The sequence below is a fragment of the Callorhinchus milii genome, unplaced genomic scaffold, assembly GCF_018977255.1.
Source record: "Callorhinchus milii isolate IMCB2004 unplaced genomic scaffold, IMCB_Cmil_1.0 Scaffold3, whole genome shotgun sequence".
Classification (NCBI taxonomy): Eukaryota; Metazoa; Chordata; class Chondrichthyes; order Chimaeriformes; family Callorhinchidae; genus Callorhinchus; species Callorhinchus milii.
In genome coordinates, this window is record NW_024704744.1 from 29,144,041 (window position 1) to 29,167,757 (window position 23,717).

At 40.5% G+C, this 23,717-nt stretch overlaps 1 protein-coding gene across 3 annotated transcripts in view; it reads right to left on the reverse strand.

Annotated features, from left to right (window-relative positions):
- Window positions 1-23,717, reverse strand: part of LOC103185005 (CD2-associated protein) — a 96,726-nt gene that overhangs the window by 59,378 nt on the left and 13,631 nt on the right. Inside the window, exon 1 of one of the 3 annotated variants that reach the window (XM_042333185.1) lies at window positions 11,704-11,757. The exons of the other annotated variants lie outside the window; for them this stretch is intronic. Coding sequence (XP_042189119.1) covers window positions 11,704-11,718 — 15 coding nt within the window. The 5' untranslated portion in view covers window positions 11,719-11,757. Of the gene's footprint in view, window positions 1-11,703; window positions 11,758-23,717 lie in introns of those variants that run through there. 3 annotated transcript variants of the gene reach the window in all.

The following is a 23,717-nucleotide window of genomic DNA, read 5'->3' on the forward strand; positions in this document are numbered from 1 at the left end:
GTGGGGGTGAAGAGACAGTTGAGGGTCGAACAAGACACCGAGGTTCCTGACTGGCTGGTGAGTTTGCAGTGTGCAACCATGGAGGTTGATGCTGCCAGAGCCTGAGGTGCTGAGGCGCTGGCGCGACCCAATCAGGAGGGCCTCAGTCTTGTTCACATTCAACTACAGGAAATTTGCCCTCATCCAGGACTTGATGTCCGACAGACAGTCTGTCAGGACAGCAGAGGTCCTGGAGTTGAGGGTGGAGGCAGAAAGATAGAGTTGGATGTCATCCGCGTACATGTGGAAGTTGACCCCATGTCTGCGGATGATGTCAGCAAGCACAGAAGGGAGCCAGACCAGGAAGATCCCTGGTCAGTGATGGGCTAAAGGCCTACTTCTCTGCTTTAAATTCAACTTTCAGCACGCTTGTTCTATTTCGAGTTGGATAATTTCACCTGGGGCAACAGGGAGTTTCAGTCAGAGCTCCAAATCATGATCTCTTTCATGATCCCTGCTGGAAAGTGCCCATTTCACATTTGAAGAAAAACAGTTTAAATTAATCTTAATAGAACAGCTGATAAGCAAAATATCAATCCAGTTTTCAATCATTCCTTCTGGAAACATTACTGTATAGTACAGCCAATATACAATTCTTTCACCACAAATCCTATTTCTTGCATTTATATAATGCCCTTCACATGTGAGGTATATCAGAGCACTGGCTGACAGACAAAAAGGACTGCATTAGCTTAGACTTCTTGCCCAAAATACAACTATTTAAAACAATAAATAACAAGAATCCTTGTATTTAATATGACATCTAATGCTGGAGTTCCTGCTGTAATCAAGGCATTTAGAGGTAAGAACAAGCCCCTACTTGTGGATGCACTACTGTCTCACAAAAAACAGAAAGACTGAATATTACAACATATTTTTGACCAGTGGTGTCACAAGCTTTCTCAAACAAGATCCAAAGCAGGTGTACGTACAGCAGCTGAAACTGCTCGATCAGTTCTTCTGTAATAAAATTGGTCAGTCACTCCATGGCTGTTTGTGGGACATTGCTGAGCGCAAACTGGCTGCCGCGTTTCGCCCACAAACTCGATCACTTTATAGTATATCTTGTGAAATTCTTTGAGACATTTCAATGATGTGAAAAGGTGCTATATCAAATGCAAGGATTATTATTATTATTTATTATTTGCATAGTCTTCAGCACCAAGGAAAATTCCACAGTAAATCCTGTTCTGCTTCCCCCACCTCATATTGCATATCCACCAAAAACTTCACCAGTTATATACAGAGTGACCAAAAAGTGGTGAGATCTACCCTATTATCTAAAAAAAATCATAATTTCTTTAAGATTTATTAGACATTGTAATAGTATCACAACTTTTTGGTCACCTTTTATATAACACAACCCCATTCTGAAGTTTTTTCAAACAAACTTCTGTTTAATGCTGCAGACTTGAGAAATGCGAAGAAAGCACAACCTTCTTGTGCTAAAACCACAATTCCATGATCTCCAAGCTGTTTAAAATCACAGCTGGTTAGCTTTAAATTGGAAACCTCAGCAATTTCAAGGGGGTTCTTCTTAGTTGCTGCCCAGTCTGACTAGTGTTCTGTGGATTCGCTTAACAAAATGTTTCAGTTTCACTTCATTTATAAATGCTATTCTAGCCCTTAACCCTTTCAAAAAGCCCAGGAAATATAAATCACAGTCCTCTATGAATGTTTCTGCAGGTCATTCTGCTTCTTTAGTTTCATTCCCCAACCCCCAAAAAAATCAGAACCTCTTCAACTTTACAATTTCAGATAAAGCAGAATGGTAATTCTTGTTCAATGTCTGTCTGTCTTTTTTCCTCTTTTGCTAATCCAGAATTTTATATTATCTAATTCTCATGAATCTCTGAAGTGAAACTGCTGTAGCTGTTAAGGATGAGGGACACTGACAACGTGTAGTTTTCATTCCCTATCTCAGAGCATTCATAGAATAAAGGGGGAAAAAGAGGTACCTTTCTGGGTGCAGGATTTCAAAAATCTAGTATTTCAAAAACAGATTGGAGTCATAGAATCATAGAATTGTACAGCACAAAAAGAGGCCATTCGGCCCAACGAGTTTGTGCCGGCTCTTTGAAAAGACCAATGTGGAGTCCTGTAGCTCAGTGGTTAGAGCACTCGCTTTGCAAGCGAGAGACCTGAGTTCAATTCCAGGCAGGGCGAAACCTTGGGCAAGTTTCCTTACTCCACACACCTAATAATAATCCCTCCAAAACCCCTCCAAAAACAATAATAAATTGGTCATTTTCAATCTACGACTGTTTGTGGGACATTGCTGTGCGCAATTGCCTGCCGCGTTCGCCCACAAATATATAGTCAATTCACTTTACAGCGTGTTCTGTGAAGCGCTTTGGGACGTCGTCCCGACGTGAAAAGCGCTATATCAAATGCAAGGATTATTATTATTATTATTAATGTAATGTCAATCCCACTCCCCAGCCCTTTCCCCATAACCCTGCAAACCAGTCCTCCTCAAATACCCGTCCACCGCGTTTTTAAAAGTTGTTATCGAATCGGCCTCGACCACCCTTTCAGGGAATGCGTTCCAGATTCGAACAACTCACTGCGTGAAAAAATTTCTTCTCACCTCCCCTCTGCTTCTTTTAGAGACTATTTTAAATTATGACCTCGAGTCACCGACACACCCACCAGTGGGGACAGCTTTTCCCTTTCTAACCTATCAAATCCCCTCATGATTTTGAAGACCTCTATTAGGTCTCCTCATAACCTTCTCTGCTCCAATGAGAATAATCCCAGCCTCTCTAACTTTTCCTGATAATCAAGGTCCCTCATTCCTGGTACCATCCTCGTAAATCTCCTCTGCACCCTTTCCAATGCCTTAACATCCTTCCTATAGTGTGGTGCCCAGAACTGGGCGCAGTATTCTAACTGAGGCCTAACCAGTGTTTTATATAGGTTAATCATAACCTCCTGACTTGTACTCTATGCCCCTATTTATGAAGCCAAGTATCCCATATGCCCTTTTTACAGCTATATCTACCTGCCACCTTCATGGATTCATTTACCTGAACCCCCAGGTCTCTCTGTTCTTTCACCGCCCTTAAGATTGTATTACCAGCCTATATTGCCTCCCCTCATTCTTTCTACCAAAATGCATTACTTCGCATTTCTCCACATTGAAACTCATCTGCCATGTGTCTGCCCATCTTACCATTCTGTCTATGTCTTCCTGCAGTTGGCTACTATCCTTCTCACTGTTTACCACCCTACCTAACTTTGTGTCTCCGCAAACTTGGAAATGATACTTGCTATACCCAAGTCCAGATCATTTATGTATATTAAGAAGAGCAGTGGTCCTAATACCGATCCCTGGGGGATGCCACTGTACACTCCCCTCCAGTCAGAAAAGCAGCCGTTCACCACAACTCTCTGCTTTCTGTCTCCCAGTCAGTTCTCGATCCATGCTGCCACTGTCCCTTTTATACCATGGGCTTCTATCTTTCTTACAAGTCTTTCATGTGGCACTTTGTCAAATGCCTTTTGAAAGTCCATATAAACTACATCAACTGCACTACCTTTATCCACCCTCTCCATTATCTCTTCAAAAAATTCTATTAGATTTGTTAGACATAGCCACCAAAAATGCAGCTGATGTTGTATAAATTAATTCCTTCAAAATAAACATTTTCAGAACAGTAGAGAAATAGAGGGACTGAAATGAGCAAATATTCAAGTGTCTACAGAAAAACAAACTAAATGGACAACATTTATTCCTATACTTTTTTCAAAAAAGTCACCAGGTGGCTGACACATGCAGAAACCCATCACCAAGCTTGAGAATACAAACCAGTTCCACACATGTATGCTTCCTACACATGCAAATTTCCCGCAGCTCAAATGGAATGAGCGTTCTTTCCCTGGTGGAATGCAACCTAACCTGCCTATCTAATTCTGGAAATTATTCGACACAGATTGGCAAGAACCAAGATATGGAAACCTCAGAATGCACACTACAGGTAAACCAAGTAAAACCCCATAGCTTGCCATTGAAAGCACTGTCTGGCAAGGTTCCCACTGTTTGTCTAGTTAGGATCACACTTCCAGTTAGATCTTTCATTTGCAGGGTAACAACAAGAAAACAACAACTTGCATTTATATAGCACCCTTCATGCAGGATAGGATCTGAGCGCTACCCATTGGCAGTGTAATGGAGAAGGGTGAGGCAACCATATGTGTAGTCAAAGTGGTAAGATGGGATTTAAAGATCGACAAAGAGGGGGCAAGAGTGGAGTGATTTGAGGTAACAAGTTCCAGAGGTTAGCGGTGTAGTGGCTTAAGGTAAGACCACCAATGGTGGCGCAGATGGATTCATGGGTTCCTCAGCAGGCTGAGCCAGCTGAGCAAAGGGGACAAGCAGCCGAGTGGGGTACAAACAGGTTAGAGAGGTAGGGAGATGCTGGGGCAAAAAGAGATTTGTATTTGATCTTGAAATTGGATCTTGAAATTGATTTTTTCAGAGCCAGGGAGCCAGGTGAGGATTGGGGTGATGAGCATTCAGAGATTGGTAGTTGTTGACCTATCTGTCTCAGGAAGACCGCCAAAAAGCAATGACCTAATTCCAACATTTTGGTTCCAGTTACGTCATCTGGGAGCCAACTCAGCTCCAAGGAACTGACCTGCTTACTGCTTATTTGCCCCCAAGGAGATGGTCTAATTGGACATTTGACATTTAACAAGCACAGATGTGAACTCTTGCTAAGTAGATAGGAAGTACCAGGAACTACCTGTGAGCTTCCTGGTGAACAGCACAGCGCAGTATGAATTGTGTAATAGCATTACATCTATCCTCCTGCTCACAGTACGGACACACATCCCTACCAACTGAGCAGGGGTTCCACTGCTGGAGCAACAGCTACTTACTTTCCTCAATACCAATCAAGGTGGATAGCATGCCCTGGAAATATAAATATGTGTTTACAAATCCAGATTCCAGGTAACTCCTTCCAGCATCTGTCATCCCAAACCTTAGTTCCCTCATCAACCTATCATCACAATATATTATAATATATTAGAATAAATAGCACAGAAACAGGCCATTCGGCCCAACTGGTCTATGCCGGTGTTTATGCTCCACATGAGCCTCCTCCTTCACTTCCTGAACTAAGCCTTCAAGCATAACCTTCTATTCCTTTCTCCCTCGTGTACCTACCTAGCTTTCCCTTAAATACATCTATGTTATTTGCCTCAACAACTCCTTGTTGTAGCATGTTCCACATTCCCACTAATCTCTGTGTGAAGAAATTTCTTCTAACTTCCCTATTTAATCTATCTGTGACTATTTTATGTTGATGGCCCCTGGTTTTGGTCTCCCCCACAAGTGGACACATCTTCCCTATGTCTACCCTATCAAAACCTTTCATCGTTTTAAAGACCTCTATCAGGTCACCCTTTACCCTCATTCAATGAACATCTGTCCTTAGCATGGCAGATCACATGAGTCAATCACATCACCCCCTTCTAATTTACATTTACTAAAACATTCTCTTGTTCCCACTTGTTGGGGAGTTCATAACCAGGTGACAATAGTATAATATAGTGATCATGGAATCTAAAAGAGAATTTAGCAGGAACTTCCTCCTGTAGTGCACAGTGAGAATGTGGAATTCACTGCCTGAAGTGGTGGTTGAAGCAGATGGTAAAGATGCATATAAGCAGAAGCTAGATATCCACATGAGGGAAAAAGGAGTAGAAGGGTATGGAAGAGAGTACAACAACAACAACAAGATTCCATTTGTAGAGCACCTTTCACGTCGGGAGGACGTCCCAAGGCGCTGGACAGTTGGGTCAGGACCCAAGCAGGGGGGAAATGGTCAGGGTGAGGGGAGGGAGGGAGCGAGGAGGGGGTAGAGAGTCGAGAGGGGAGATGAAGGCACAGTCAAAGAGAAAGGTCTTGAGACCGGCCTTAAAGGAGGAAAGGGAGGAAGCAAGGTGAAGGCACTGGGGGATGGAGATTCATCTAGAGTATAAACATCAGCACAGGCTGGTTGGACCAAATGGGCTATTTCCATGTTGTACAGTCTATGTAAATCTAAGTGTGCAGACGCAAAAGGAGATTGCACTGCCAATCAGATCTTACCTGATGTGGGGCAGAGAAAATCTGCAATTGTATGCTACTGTTATACCCAGAGCTTGCCAAAATAGTAGTGTAAAATAAAATGGTCTAAGAATGTTGTATATTTGCTGACGGCCCACACAACAGTACTTTCTGAGATTAAGGCCTCAAGCAAGTATCTAAAATTAATACCCAGCTCAGTAGGGAGAATTAATTAGGAACCAAACTAAGCCAATAAAACAGAAAAAAAGAATGCTTTCAATAAAACGTTTAAAATATATGTAAGGAAAATAGACTCAGTCGTGAGAATTAGAATTTAATTGTGGAAAAATAAAATGAGCATTAGAGTAGAAATAGGATCTTCACAGATTGTAGGTGTATTCAATGGATATTTTATATCAATCTCTGTAACAGAAAATATTGCAAACAACATTGCAGATTCAGTGGGCTCAACTCAGGAATGCACAACACATGCACATCTTAGCCAAACATGTGTTATAAAGAAACTTAAATGTCTACACACAATCCAGATGGGCTACAGTCTGATGGAAGTGAAGCTAAAAAATAATGGCACTGCTTAATATTTTTAGCAGCACCAATATTAAGCAGGAATAGGACAGGACAGACAGCATAGGGTCTATCAAGTGCCAACCATCTAAAATAGACTGCTAAACTGTGGTAACAGGGAAGTTCTCATATTTTTTTAATTTCAATTATAATAGAAATTCATCATGAACATGTAAAAAAAATTGTGACTTACACTTGATTGGCCTGAATGTTCCCCCAAAAAATCAAAAGAAAGCACAAAGCTGGTAATTACAGCTCAATTAACCACACATACGTAGGGAGAACAATGCTCATCTACACTGCACAAGAGGCTAACAATTGTCATTTAAGAAAAAACACATGAAGCAGCAGTTAGTATGATTATAACAGCAATAAGTCAAATCTTAGAAATCTGTTGCAATTCTCTGAGGTGGCCAACTAATCTCTATAGGTGCAAAATGAGATGAACAAATACATGATTGTGCTGTTGAAATCGAGGTAATTTCTGTGAAAGCAGCAAAGACACGTTTGTTGAATGAAGATATGAAGTTCCAGCCTGAATATATTTGAGGATCAGGGAATATCTGTGCAGAATTCTGCCCACCCCCACCACCCCATGAAATAGAGTACTGCAGTGTGGAATTCATAATAGAGAAGTCTTTACAAGACAGAGCAGGCTCCATCCATGCTTTTCCATAACCTATTAATTCTAGAGATTCAATGCAAAAGGCACACAAAGGTCATTTACAGTAGAGAGGACCCCAGAACTAGTACACTTGAAGTTATAGATACGGCAATGCAAGCCACCAAGTAAAATAACTTAAAAGTGTCATAGCAACTGATGTTGAAACGCCTCCAAGTGCTTCACAAGAAATTGCTGTAAAATGGAAAGAGTGTTTTTACAGGCATAAAGCAGGTTCTCACAATATTTCATCATTTGCATATTGAGGTGGGAATCTTGCACATTCTAGCTCTACAAAAAAATGCTAATTTGCGCAAGTGATTTTGAGGGTAGAATGTAAACTGAGCAGTGTGCTTAAGACAGAACAGCAAAAATTAAACTGGAATCCATACTGCCAATATATAAAATCGCTGGGGGAAACGTTAGTTGAACCACTAAATGCCAACTCTCAATGTTTCGCAGATTCTGTCTGAAAATACTTTGCAATGTCTTGATAAGTCAGTAGTTAAGTTCAATTTTGATCCTTCCTGTAAATGCAGTTAATTAACAGCAGTAGTCAATCCACTCCAATCACATTTATACTTGATCATATTTTGATAAAGCTGTTTTTCAATGTAACTACTGTTGTCCCTCTACTTGTGTGAATTTTTTTCCTGTAGAAATAGCTGCCAAGCAAAAGACAATTGCGATTTGACAGACATCCGGTGACCCACTATCAAAAGAGTAGGGAAGACAAATCCCAGACAATCAATAAAATTTGATTGAAAGCTGACCAATGGTGAAAAAAAACATTGTATGTGACAGTATCGCAGCTGAATCTTAATGCCTGATTACATAAACTATTTCTGTCCTTCCTCAGAGTTTGACATCATTGGAATCCATGCTAAGCACACTACGAACAGCAGCAGAACAAAGTGTACCACAATCTAGAGATGTTGGCCCATAAAACAAAGCATTGTGTAGATTCAAAGTGCCAGGTGTTCTTTTACGGGTACAAATTATCTGCTGTAACACTCACAAGTTGCATGCATTTTGCTCAGACTCATGCGGTTACTTCTATTTAAAGCTGCACTCTCATTGGGTGAGATTTCATCCAAATTTGTCTTGTTCCATATTTCCGTAACCTTCCAGTCCCTTAATTCAGATGACTACTGAACAATGTCAGTAATATTTCACATATTTAAATTGTTACCATAATTTCCTCTGGTGACTCAAGAATGCATTCAAGAAGACCTAATTTGACAAACCAGTGTAGTGTGCAGGTGCACAATACAACCTGTACAATACCAATGTAAGCCAAAATGACTCATTTGGTATTAGATCATTTTCTCCACCAGCCCAACTTTTTGACAAACAGAGGAGCTCCATAATCTTTTGTTAACCCTCAATATCCCCTGAGCATTTGAGTTGAATCTCACACAGCTCAAAGCTAGCGTTACTATTTTAACAGTTGGTTATTGATTCTTCCATGCGCACACAGATTAAATTGATTTGATTATTATGACAAATTTAAGACATATCTTAATCATAAATAAAAAACAGAGTTAGTGCTGGCAACACAGAACATCTTTCTGAGAAAAATAACTCACTTGACATGGTGATTCTCTGCCCTATAAAGGCAATGATAAAGGAATAATAAATAGTTTTTAAATATGCCAAACAGTTAATGAAATACATGTAAAAAGCATGATATCAGCAAAAGTAAAGCAGCTCATTGAAGCTCCAATGCACTATGGTAGAGAATGCAAATAAATGGATCTCCATTTCAATTCCTCCAGGCTGATTTTGGCATTTTCTGGCAGCCAGTTTTAAAGGGTTGGTGAGGATTGAAAACAAAAAATGTGAAAATAACTTTTTATGGCAAGGGTGGAAAAAGACAGCATATTCCAATTGAAATGAATTTAAACATAAGAAATCGTTTCGCCCATAAAATATTGAATCAATTCATTTGATAGTATATTCTGTGAAGAGCTCTAAGACGTCTCAATGACGTGATGAGGCGCTAATTCAAATGCAAGAATTATGATTATTATTATCGTTGTTGTGAAACAGCTGTTTGGACCACAATGGCATTAATGTAAACTCCTCTCAAACAACAAGATCACAATTCACAAAAACAATGAGATGAATTTTTTTAACGCTCTTCTGAAATGAGTTAGTTTCAAATCAAATCAAATCTGCTGCAGACCCACATCAGAGCGTTTAGAGCGTTTAGAGACATATTTAGTCAAAGTAATAGCTTCAGTCAGATAAAATATTCAAAATTACACTAGAGTATATAGATCAGTAGTTGCAGTTTCTAATTCCTGTCTATGCTTTGAGTAAGATGTTCTCAACCATTGTTGCAAATGAGGCACTGTAATTGGTAGCAGCAACCCTGGGATAGGGAGGGGAAAACACAGCCACAGCTTCAAATATCAATCCAAATATTCCCTAGATCACAAGATTGGTTTGGATGAATAAGGTCCTTTGGCCCACCTGATGTAATCCTTCCAAGAACATCCACACTACCTTCCACCATCACAGCATAAAGCTGCCTTTTAAATGAGCCCACTGTCCTGGCCTCTAGCACCTTTCCTGGCAACGTGTACCAGTCAATGATTACCCTTTGAATAAATAATAACTTTCGGCTATCTATCCTGAAATTGCCCTTTACAGTTCTAAACTATGTTCCTCTTGTTCATCTTAAATTTTGTTCCATCCTAAGATATTGATCTGGATTTACTTTTTCAATCCCATATAAAATATTATACACCTTTTTTTTGGTCAGCCGGGTGTCTGATACACGCGGAAACCCATCACCATTATGAGGATCTAAACCAAACTGAGTTCCGTGCATCCCACCTACACATGGAAATTTCAGTTATTTATTGGAATGGAATGCACACTCTCTCCCTGGATGGACGTATCCTGCTTACCTAATTCCAGAGAGTATTAGGCGCAGGCTGGAAAAACTTGGGGATCACAAAGTGTACATTGGGGTAGTGATGGAGTCTAACTAGCTAAAAATGCATTGCTTGCTGTTGAAGGCACTGTCTGGCAAGGTTTCCCACTGCTTGTCCAGTTAGGACCACCCTACCTATTAGGGCTTTGGCTTGTAGGGTTAACAGAAGCTGAGTGGGAACCATTCCTGCCACCAGTGACAGGTCTGCCCTTCCAGGTCCTGCCGATGAGCCAAGCTGGCTGTGCTGTCAATGCCCTGTAATACTGCGGACCCGACAATCTCAGGAACCAGACTGCTGAGACCACACATACGGTCGGCTCAATTCTGACATTCCGTTGCCAAACATGTGATCTTGAAGCCAGTTTAGTTCCAAAGAGAGTCCACTTCCCACCGGCCCCCACCCAACAGGCAGATAGCAGAGGGGAAGAGGGGAAACATTGCCACTGGTGCCCGGCTAAGGTATTACAGCAGATAAAGCTGGGAATGCTGAGCTCACACTAAACACAAATGATTACTTTGATTACAAAATCACAAGTAGTTGCAGGTACATACTTGTTGATTTGAGTTTAAACATGATGGTGCTCGACCTTGAAGTCCCCAAGAATAAAACAGCTCACTTATGAATAATAGTCATTTGGTTAAGTTCTGTAGAATCCCATGAAACTGTATCCCAGTAGAAGAAAGAGAGAATTGATAATTTCCAGGAAAGGAGGGAGAGACGAAAATGTAAAAAAAACTATTGGCAGAGAATGTTTGCTTCCAAAATTATACCAACTGAAGTAAAATCAGATTACTACAGACTCAAATGTTTGTAATCCATATGAGTTGCATGGAAAAAAACTGTACCAGAAACATATAGTATGTAACTTCCTGAAAAAATATAATTATAGCTTATTTAGAAAACACAGCTATTTTAATCTTCCTTTTGTAGACCTGTGGTAACTCAATTGAAACCAAGTCGGGTAAATACAGTGGCTTCAGGAAGTAGACAGAAAATATCAACCATGTCTTCACAGCAGAACTTCACTATTTGTATTTCAATAAACAAAGTTCTATGAGCAAGTCACCATTTGCACAAATATCTGTGTTTTTTGAAACAGAACTGGAAGTGCCATTAGGAACTTGAAAATAATTCCTTGCTTTTTACTACAGTACTTATCTAAACAGTACAGCAATAGACGTTCTGTTGGGAGTGCCTATTTAAATGGAACACAGCCAGTTGTGACATCTTAAATGGAGTACAGCACAGCATGAATCAGTTTTTTCCCCCATCATGTTCAATGTTTACTTTCTAAAACTATCATTCAGGCACTGTGTAGAAAGTCTTTACACACAAACACACACATATACACACAATCGAGATCAATTCAGTGAAAGGGACAGCCTGCTAAATCTTAAGAAGCAGCTGAAACTTACCGGCTCCAAAGACATGACTGGCAGAAACACACCCAGGTAAGAGAAAAACAAACACCCTCTGAACAAAGTTCAATACGAGGCTTTGAAACAAGCCTTCTGGGTTTTTATGAGGCCCGCTGGCAGCTACGCAATTATATACTTGTACAAGGAAAGGCACTGTTTACTTCATTGTTTTTGGTAGTTTTAACAACTCATCTGTAGAACTTTAACATATCTGATGCTTGTCAATCTCAGTATAATGTATATCAACACACTTTCATTATAGGAGCACACAAACCAACTAATATTCCCCCCACTCCCCCTCCCATTTCTCATTCAATATCAAGGAAAACAGATTTACCTGAAATTGAATTGAAACAATTGTGGGCTCAATTTGCTATTTTTTAAAGAGACAAACTGATGATGACCACCCAACTGCTAGCAATAAATACAAAGCAAAATTAAACAAACATTTACTTGAGCAATAAATGTCAAGAGAATCCAACCTGCATTTTGACTTAACTTGCACTTATATTTATCTTTCTCGTAGGATGAAGATCTAAAAGCAAATATGGATTTTGTCTCTGCTACCTCTTGCAATGCCACTGCCCTCACTTTCCTTCCACTCAGCAAGCGGCCTGCTTTATATCTCCTGCCTATTCCATCCCAAAATTGGCAGACGGGTTTTGACCCATTCTGCCGCTGGTCTCCCAACTCATCACAGAGTAACTCTTTTTCACCTCCTCCTTCCCTTCAATTAAAGCCCGTTTTAAGACTGATCTTTTTGACTTTTTGATTGAAGGTGGGCAAGGAGAGAGCAAGGCAGAGGGATAGAGGAAGAGTGTTCCAGTGTTTCGGGGGGTAGTGGCTGGAAGTAAAAGCCACCGATTGTGGATCGGAGAGCGCAAGGGACAAGCAGGAGGCTATAAACAGTCAAGCGGAGGCAGCGGGTTTGGGAGTAAGCAGATCAGAAAGATAGGGAGGTGAAAGTGCCAAAAGTGACAAAGACATAGTATCGTAGAATTATATAGCACAGAAGGAGGCCATTCGGTCCATTGTGTCTGTGCCGGCTCTTTGAAAAGAGCTATCTAATTCAATCCCACTTCCCTGCTTTCTCCCCATGGACCTGAAAACTTGTCCTCCCAAAATAATTATCTACTCTCTTAAAAGTGGAGTCCTGTAGCTCAGTGGTTAGAGAACTCGCTTTGCAAGCGAGACTGGATTCAATTCCAGACAGGGCGAAACCTTGGGCAAGTTTCCTTACTCCACACGCCTAATAATAATCCCTCCAAAACAAAACAATAATAAATTGGTCATTTTCAATCCACGTTTGTGGGACACTGCTGTGCGCAATTGGCAAATGCGTTTCGCCAACAAATATACAGTCAATTCACTTTACAGCATATTCTGTGAAGCGCTTTGAGACGTCTAGAAGGCGTGAAAAGTGCTATATCAAATGCAAGGATTATTATTATTATCGAATTGGCTTCCACTAACCACCCTTTCAAACAATGCATTTCAGATCTGAACAACTCACTGCGTGAAAAAATTTCTCCTCACCTCCCCTGTTACTTTTAACAACTATTTTAAATCAGTGTCCTCAGGTTAACCGACCCACCCGCCAGTGGAAATAATTTCTCCTTGTCCACCCTATCAATCCCCTCATAATTTTGAAAACTTCTACTAAGTCTCCTCTTAACCTTCTCTGCTCCAAGGAGATAATCCTGGCTCTCTAGCCTCTCCTGATAACTGAAGTCTCTCATTCCTGGTACCGTCCTGGTAAATCTCCTTTGTACCCTCTCCAATGCCTTGACAACCTTCCTAAAATGTGGGGCCAGAACTGAACACAGTCTGTAGCTGAGGCCTAACCAGTGTTTTATAAAGATTTATCATAACTTCCTGACTTTTGTATTCTATGCCCCTATTTATAAAGCCTAGTATCCAATACGCTTTTTTAACAGCTGTATCTACCTGTCCTGCCACCTTCAAAGATTTACTGATATGAATCCCCAGGTCTCTGTGTTCCTTCACCCCCTTTACCATTGTACCATCAGCTTATATTGCCTCTCCTCAGTCTTCCTCCCAAAACGCATCACTTCGCATTTCTCCACATTAAACTTCATCTGCCAAGTGTCTGCCCATTTTACCAGTCTGTCTATGTCCATTTGCAGTCTACTGCTATCCTCCTCACTGTTTACTACTTTTCCTAGCTCGGTATCATCTGCAAACTTAGAAATTGTACTCCCTATACCCAAGTCCAGGTCATTTATATGGATCAAAAACATCAGTGGTCCCAATACTGACCCCTGGGGGACACCACTGCACACTTCCCTCCAGTCAGAAAAACAACCATTCACCACCACTCTCTGCTTTCTGTCTCCCAGTCAGTTCTGCATCCATGCTGCCACTGTCCCTTTAATACCGTGGACTTTTGCTTACAAGTTTCTTATGTGGCACTTTATCAAACGCCTTTTGAAAATCCATATAAACTACACCAACTGCACTATCTTCATCCACCATCTCCGTTACTTCATCAACAAACTCTTATCAGGTTTGTTAGACATAATTTTCCTTTAACAAATAATAATAATAACAATCCTTGCATTTGATATAGCGCTTTTCACGTCGGGAGCACGTCCCAAAGCGCTTCACAGAACACACTGTAAAGTGAATTGACTGTATATTTGTGGGCGAACGCGGCAGCCAATTGCGCACAGCAATGTCCCACAAACAGTCGTAGATTGAAAATGACCAATTTATTATTGTTTTGGGTTTTGGAGGGTTTATTATTAGGCTCTGTGTGGAGTAAGGAAACTTGCCCAAGGTTTCGCCCTCTGCCTGGAATTGAACTCAGTCTCTCGCTTGCAAAGCGAGTGCTCTAACCACTGAGCTCCTGTAGCTCAGTGTTGGCTGTCCTTTATTAACCCATATTTTTCTAAGTGAAAATTTATTTTGTTCCGGATTATAGACTCTAGAAGTTCCCCACTACTGACTGACTGACCTGTAGTTCCCGGATTTATCCTTCCGCCCCTTTTTGTACAGGGAAGTAACATTTGCAACCCTCCAGTCCTCTGGCACCACCTCGGTGTCCAAGGAGGATTGAAAGAGTGTGGCCAGTGCCTCCGTTAGTTTCACCCTTACTTCCCTCAGTTACCTATGGTGCATCCTGTCCGGACCGGGTGACTTATCTACCTTGAACACCGACAACCTTTTTAGTATCTCCTTTCGGTTTATTCTTATCTTATCCAATTGCTCTACTCCAATTGCTCTACCCTCTCCTCCAATACTGTGGCATTGGCTGCATCCTCTTCTTTTATAAAGACAGATGCAAAGTACTCATTCAGTACGTCAGCCATGCCCTCAGCCTCCACAAGAAGATTTCCTCTTTGTTCCCTAATTGGACCCACTCTACCTTTGACTCACCTTTAATTCTTTATATGCTTATAAAATACTTTAGGATTCCCTTTTATGTTACCTGCTAATCTTTTCTCATATAATCTTTTTGCCCCTCTTATTTCCTTTTTCAGTTTTCCTCTGTATTCTATTTGATTATCTTCTGTATTTTGGACATGGATGAGCGTTTAGCTAAATTATGGATGAATTTGGGACAGAGAGACTAGAGAAGTTGTGGAGATGTAAAATGTATCTGAAATCTTATTGTTTTTACGTTAAATTTGACCTTCTGCAAACATCCTCTGTTAGATACCATGTACATTTTTGATTATCAGTTCTTCAGTCAGTCAGTCAGTCAGGTATGACCATTCTTTCTCAACTGCACAGTTTACATCACAAGTTTTCATTTGTTTTAAATGTTGACTGGAAATAGTAGATGTAAAAGTTTTTACTGCTGATATTCCTAAAGTACTGAGTGCCATGGTTTAGGCCACTGACTTCATACTACCCCTCGATTAATTTGCAGCCTTGTAACTCACACCACAGTAGTATTTCCCTACGAAATACACAATTGCTGCAATCTACACCAAATGCTGTAAAACACTTTGAGACGTCCTCCTGACTTGAAAGGTCCTATATCAAATGTCAGGATTATTATTATATTTCTCACATGATAAAGTTATTAAAAGTATGATTATACAGAAGCAATCTTATTTTTTAAAAATTCACTTTTGGGCCCTGTCTGGCTAGGTCCAAATACCTGGAGTAAACCGGGGTTATTAACAACATAAAGTAATCAAGTAGAGCACTTAACTATCTCACCATCACTGAGACAATCATTGGACAAAACAATGTAAAGACCTTTAAAAGTTCATTTGTGTCAAAACTTCTCAAAACAGTCTACAATACCACCAACATATTTAAGTAGCACCTTTCACAAAGGATAACGTCTCTGAGCCCATCACAATGAAGGGATCAGTCACCAAGCATTTATCCTACCCTGGTGTAAATTGATTACTTTCCGAAAATACCTACTGAATGGAGTTTCACCAACTGACATGTAAAATTAGTTACATTTTAGATTACATACCAGAAAATAGAGGCAAAAAGTATTAAATAATGATATTATTATTGCATTTGATACAGCACCTAATCACGTCTTCAAGACTTCTCAAAGTGCTTCACAGATTATAAACCTGCATAATAACAAACGGAGTTATAATCCAGGCTTGCTTTTTGCTCTGCTGCTGTGAGGCATTTCCGTACCCAAAATGTGCTCAAAAAACTAGAGTATGGAAGTCTGTCTGTCTTCCTAGTTAACAGATCATCAGCGACATCAGTTCCTGCATGCTGCAATGACCCAGTGACTCAGAAATTAGTTATTTTGATTGCTCGATTGCCAAACAGCATTTTAAAGCACCAACTGTGCCAAATATTTTCCTGCATATTTATAAATGTAAACTTGTATTATATTACAAGTACCCACAGTGAATGTAGAGGCCTCCTGGTATAGGCTGTGAATTTATGGACCCAAACAACTGCATTATAATTAGGTTCTTCAGTGATTGGCACTGAAACCCATATCCTGTTTCAACGTCAGTTATAAATCTTAATTCCTGTTTTCTTCGGCAAGATCATAATTCTTCTGCCAAATTTTCTCCAAGCACATAACATCTCATTGCTTTAGAATAGGTAACATACATTTTTTGCAATTACAGTATTTTGCATACAGAAAAAAACAAGTACAATAAATGAAACAATTTGTGTCCAATTGACAAATAAAAATCATTCCACCAAGACAGCAGCCTTCCATTCAAGGAACTTAGAACTCATAAAAGATAACTGGTACAGAAGCGATGCACCAAGTTTGTGACGAAAGGTGATGGTGAGTTGAGCGATGATGTGAAAGGGGATCTGATATATATGGAGTCCCATAGCGTACTGCTTAGAGTGTTCACCTCACAAGTGAGTGGACCTGAGTTCAATTCCCAGGCGGGGCAAAATCTTATGCAAGTTTCCTTACTCCACATACCATCACTCAATCCACGATTGTTTGTGGGACACTGCTATGCGCAATTGGCTGCTGCATTTCGCCCACAATATACATAGTCAATCCTCTTTACAATATGTTCTCTGAAGCGCTTTGAGACGTCTCAGCGACCTGATAAGGCGCTGTATCAAATGCAAGGATTATTATTATTAGGTGGTATCTCGCACATGCTCAAAACAACAAGATGTGATATTTACTGCAGTTTAAACAAAAAAGTTTTTTTTTAGCTCTAGATGCATGAAATATTTTGTGCATCTGGCTTACCTTTCAATCAAGCTAAATATTTATGATGTTCTATCGCTCCTTCCTCTTGTATTTTTGTTGTGCTCAACAGGGCCACCTAACAGCAATTGACCTAAAAGGTCAATACTGGACATTCAGACCAATAACATTCCATGCATGTGTGAAGATCTGATTTCATTGAGTAAGTGACATAATGACATTAAACACGTAGTTTGTGCCCACAAAAACATTAGAAGTTTATGTTTTGCAAAGAATAGTTAAACGGGTGAAAAAGGCCTATTTCCTAGGAAACTGAAACCACCTAATTTCGAGGTGCATATCCAGCCTCCGCTACTAATACTTTTGTAGTCAATATTACAGATTACAAAAATATATTTTTATTTTTTTGACCCTATACAATAATAAATGTCACTGCGGCACTTACAGAAATACATCAAGGTGTTTGTTTACACGTGTGGCAACAACATTGTCGCAAACAACCCCCAGAAGTATGATAAAAAAAAGTTTGAAATGTTCCTCTAGTTTAATGACGCATTTCAGGCTTCTAGGACAGCAATACAGTTGTGACATTACTCTGGGTACACCTGCAGTACTCTGGAAAGTCAGCTCAGCAAGCTCAGGGGGAGGGCGGGTAGAGAATGTATGGAAATTAAGATGGATTGCAAACTTTCTATCTACCATATCGAAGAGAATTTTCTCAAAGAGAAATTTTCTGAAAAACAGCTGCGGAGACCCACAACTTTACCAATTACAGACTCCACTATTTTAAAGCCTTCCTCGGCAGCTCTTTGCTCCACAAACTGCAGACCATCCAAAACTCTGCAGCCTATGTCCTCTCCTCATCACTCCCCATCCTTGCTCTGTCCAACAACAACAACAACAAATGTATAGCGCCTTTCATGTCAGGAGGACATCCCAAGATGCCATACACTCAGGGACCCGAGCTGATGGTTGGGATCAGGAGGTGTGGAGGGCAGGGAGGGTAAGAGGATGACCGAAGCACGGTCAAAGAGGAGGGCCTTGAGACAGGTTTTGAAGGAGGCAAGGGAGGGGACGAGGTGGAGGGACTGTGGGATGGAGTTCCAGAGGTTGGGAGCAGAGGCTGAAGGGCCTCCCGCCAATGGTGGGGCGAGGAAGGCCACTAGTTCAAATTCAAACTTTTCACTTTCAAATCCCTCCACAGCCTATCCCCCACCCAAATTCTGCATCTCTACTCCCCTGGCCGCGCTCTGCAAACACTGGCCTGATTTATATTTCACACCTGCTCCACTTCACCATAAGTAGACAAGCTTCCTTTCCCCCCATTTGTGTTATCCCCTCCTTTGCCTTTTCAAAAACTGCTCTCTTCGACTATTCTTTTGGCACAAAAATTATTATTATTATTATTTCTTCCCACCCCCCCACCCCCCTCTCCCCAAGCTTGGGCTCCCCAGCCCGATCTGTGAAGCATACTTCAGCAGTCCTCCTGATGCGAAAGGTGTTATACAAACATAAATTGTTACTGTTGAAGGTTAAAATGGTTGCAAGTAAACCAGATTTCAATAGCAACAAATTATTAAGTTTCCAAACACAAGCAATCTTACATAGTAGCAGATCCAGTTCTCGGACAGAACACCAAACAGCAAGCTTCACAGCATTCTTGGCAGGCAACATTGCCGATTCACTTCACATTGATTAAATTTCCCAAAACACTTCACAAAATCCTTAAAGATCTCCGAATGAGTCTTTATCGTTCTTCAAATGATGAGATTCACCAGCACACCACTAAGTTTCAGAACTGGGAAAAAAAAATTGTTTTTGCAGCAGAAGGAATAATTAGTCTGATTTACAGTAAACTCCTGGTAATTCGTCAAACCGATGGACTCACTGATGTTATTCACAGTGCTGAGTTAGACACAGGGCCTCCAGGGCCACAAAGGGGCACTGTGAGCACATACCTTATTCACTAACACACACTGTACATGCTCAGAGCAACCAGCTGTCAGTGTGACGGAGCGGTCCCGGCCCCCGTAACTGTCAGTTTGTTAAAACTCATTTAAGCTAAATATAAGTATATTAGTGGAGTCCTGTAACATTGTGTGGTGTTCTGTAGTGCAAGCAAGAGAACCCGGGTTCGCTTCCCAGACAGAGCAAAACCTTAGGCAAGTTTCCTTAATCAACACGCCAATGTTTACCAGGTAGTAAATAGGAGCGCGGTTGTCAGACGATTGGCTTTCCAAATGTAATAATTCCTTCAACAAAAAAGTTTGGTCACTCAATCCATGACTGTGGGACATTGCTGTGCGCAACTGGCTGCCGCATTTCACCCACAAAATATACAGTCAATTCACTTTACAGTATATTTTGTGAAGCGCTTTGAGACATCTTAAAGATGTGAAAAGGCGCTATATCAAATGCAAGGATTATTGTTACTATTATTTGGTAGCATTGTTCAGAAGGCTGCGGGGTTAAAGTCTCAGACCAGGATGTGAATTGATAATCTTAACATGTTGTCTTTCAGGTGAGATGTTACACTGGTAATCCATTTGCCCGGTTTTATTGGATGCTAAAGGTTCCATAACACCACTTCAAAGAAGGTGAGGCAGTTTCCTTACAAAGAGGAATTGATTTTTAAACACCATGATAGCAATGCTAACGGTTTGTCCACTGTACATTTGCACATGTACAGACCTTTCCTCAATCATCAAAAGAAATTCAGATGTTAGCCAAATTTCAATTTCAATCATACATCTGGAATCACAGCTCACAATTTCAACTTTTAATTACTTCCTTTAAAACTGATGTTTTTCCCACACATGTTTTGTAAGGAGTGGCACATAACTGAAGTATCATAATGTCAGACCACTAAAACTGAACAGCTGTTGAGACAACATTTGGATTTGACATACATGGGACTATAAGGAAAGGGCAAGTAAATGGGACTGCAAGGATTGCTTGAGAGAGAAGTGGCACAGACGTGATGGGCCGAAAGGCCTTCTTCTGTGCTGTATAGTTCTATGGACTTGGTTGTAGTTGATATTTTAAAAAAATAATGATCATATAAGAAATAATATTATTTTACTAAGACATTGATGAACAAAATCTTCATTTTGAACTCCTAGAGAAATGTGAAGATAAGAAAAAACAGCAATGGCGTGGAGAACTCTGGGATACAATGGCATCCTTGTGACTCAGCACTAGTTCCTTACAACTGCCACATTCCAGTTCAATGTAGGAACTCACTGCGATAAATGAAGAATCACATTCAGAACCACAATTACCACATCTGAAGCCAAACAAGTGCTGTTACATTCAAAATAAGAAACCACAACATTACAATAGGTTAGAGAATTACAAAAAAGGTTCAGAAAAAGCCCAAATCACTAGAAAAATATGTGGGATGCCAGATCATTACAAAATACGTTGAATGAATCGCAACCAAAAATACTGGAAAATAATTTGTCATAGAGCTTGTTCCTGTGAAGGAACTCTGGTAGGTGTGTCCAAAAGGTAAAATAGGGTCAATGGAGTCTCTCCACTGATCACTAATCAAAACAAATAATGGGAAAGTTAGGCATTACAAACCACCCAGGAAGTGGTTCCATTTAAAATAGTACAGGATTACTAAGAATCCAGTTATCACAAAAAAATTAACTTCTGTTGAAAGATTAACATTATTTTGGCTTCAGGGGTCATCAGATCTTACTTGGGAGGCTCCATGTTTAGTCCTACTTCATCTTGCTTGCTGGCAACTGCATTCCTGCAATCACTGGTTAATATGTAATGAAAAAGTAGCCTAAAAAAATTCCTCTGGTATAGAGTGATTCACAGGAACCTGTTCCACTTTTTGTCGTAAGAACGTAAGAAATGCTAGATGAAAAAAGACCAAGGTCCATCTAGTTTGCCTTCCAGCTTCCTGGCAGGTGCATGCACATATGTCCCAAACTACCTATGTACTATATCCCATTATGTTATTTCCTAAAAGAAAACTCTTGAATCTGTTTTGAAAGAATCAACACTTCCTGCTTCAACCGTCTCCCTAGAGAGCCTGTTCCTCAGCTTCTTAGCTCACTGAAATAGTGTTTGTGTAGATTCGTTCTGAATTTATCCCCCTTCAATCACAGGCCATGTCCTCTAGTTCTACTATTCTGGACAAGTTGAAACAGCCTGTCGTGATCTATATTGCTTTGCCCCTTTGGAATCTTAAAGACAGTAATCATGTTGCCTCTCAATCTTCTCTTTTCCAGCGTGAACATGCCCAGTTTACTTAGTCGTTCCTCATAGTCCAGTCCTTCTATTCCCTCAATCATTTTGGTTGCCTTCCTCTGTATCTTCTCGATTTCTCCAATATCCTCTTTGTACTGCGGGGACCAGAACTGTACTTTAAGTATGGTCTCACCAATGACTTATAAAATGGTAGGATTACCCCACTATTTCAACTTGCTATTGATCTTTTGAAACATCCCAACATCTGATTTGCTTTACTCACTGACAGAGAGCATTGTTGGGAAAGCTTCAATTTATTGTCAATCAGGACCTCCAGGTTCGTAATAAACCGTAATTCATTTGTTCGTAATAAACAAATTAATAGGTAATTGTATCTACTGTGCTCACAAGGAAAAGATCTTAAGGTGAAGCACTGAATGGTGAACCTGACAACAAATTATGTGAAAGTAAGTGTGATTTCTCTTGAAAGCATTTTGGGATGTCCTCCTGACATGAAAAGCGCTATATCAAATGCAAGGATTATTATTATTATTATTATTATTATTGGAGGGAAAAGAAAAAATTCTGTTGTTGTAATTTGCAAAAGGCAAGATGACCTGACAGATGGTAAGCGGAAGAGTAATAAAATGAGAAACTAAGTTGTTGGTATAAAGAGGATGAAGAAACAACAACAACAAGATTCCATTTATAAAGCGCCTTTCACGTCAGGAGGACGTCCCAAGGCGCTGCACAGTTGGGTCATGACCCGAGCAGGGGGGAAATGGTCAGGGTGAGGGGAGGGAAGGGAGGGAGCGAGGAGGGGGAAATGGTCAGGGTGAGGGGAGGGAGGGAGCGAGAGGGGAAGAGAGTCGAGAGGGGAGCTGAAGGCACGGTCAAAGAGAAAGGTTTTGAGACCGGCCTTGAAGGAGGAAAGGGAGGAAGCAAGGCGAAGGCACTGGGGGATAGAGTTCCAGAGCCTCGGGGCTGAGAGGCTGAAGGCCCGACCACCGATGGTAAGGCGGTTGGGGCGGGGGACGTGGAGCAGACCGGACGGAGCAGGAGGAACGGAGGGTACGGACAGGTAGGTAGGGGGATAGTAGGTTGGAGAGGTAGGAGGGAGCAAGGCCGTGAATGGCCTTGTAGGTGAAAGGAGAAAGGAATGAAGATGGAGGCACAGCAAATTGGGAAGACATAAGCAAGGCTCTTTTTTTAAAATCACAAATTATCCTGGCAAAATTAAACAAGTCTATATTTGAAGGTGGTGCAAAGAGTCGAGTCGAGTCTTTATCAAGAGAATGAGGAAGAGGTAATTCAGAGAAGAAATCAAGACTTTATAGTTAGAAGAGTTCAGGAAAGGGAAATTTATACAACGTATTTTTGCATTCAAGCAACTGTGTGGGGGAGGAGAGAAACTACAACTGTTAAACCTCCTCCGCCAACATTTTTGACAAATTAATCTCAACTTCTCAAGTCTAATGTTGTGTAGGAGAACCATACCTCACCCTTTTATTGTTTTGAGAAAAAAAAGCATCTTAAGTCTTCCCCACTACTGCTTAAAACATTTCTCATTGAACAACTATTCAAAGATAAGTATACTGATCAAGCGTAACACAAAACACTTGGCCTTTTGGACACAGCAAAGTGAACCACAAAATGAAGCATTACAAACTAGAATTGGTATGAAACATGCAATATTTGCAAATCGCAGTGCACTAATAAAAAATTCCAGTTTGCGAATTAAGTTGTGGCGTTCGCTATGAAAGTCCATTAAAAATACAATCTTGAACCTCAGAAGTGGCTGTTTTGCAGACAGTGTTTTACAATTCTGACTTTTATAAGGCAAGAAATGGCCGCAACTAAATAGACAACACCAATTGTGACTTATGGTTTACAGCTGAGAAAAAGTTCAACAAATTGTAGGAACGACAAACACCAGCTGGAAACGGGTGTTTGTTATTCCAACAACGTTGTCATTCCAATCTGTGGCACTGAGATTTCAAATCAAATTCCATAGTTTATCCTACATAGTTGGGCTGGCTGTAATTTGGAATTGGCGGTGGTTTTTAGATCACGGAATCTGTGTAAGACTGAATTCCAGATCCAGGGGTTGAATGCATTTGGTTAGCTTGTGCAGTTTCATGGACTTTGGTGTGTAGATTGTATA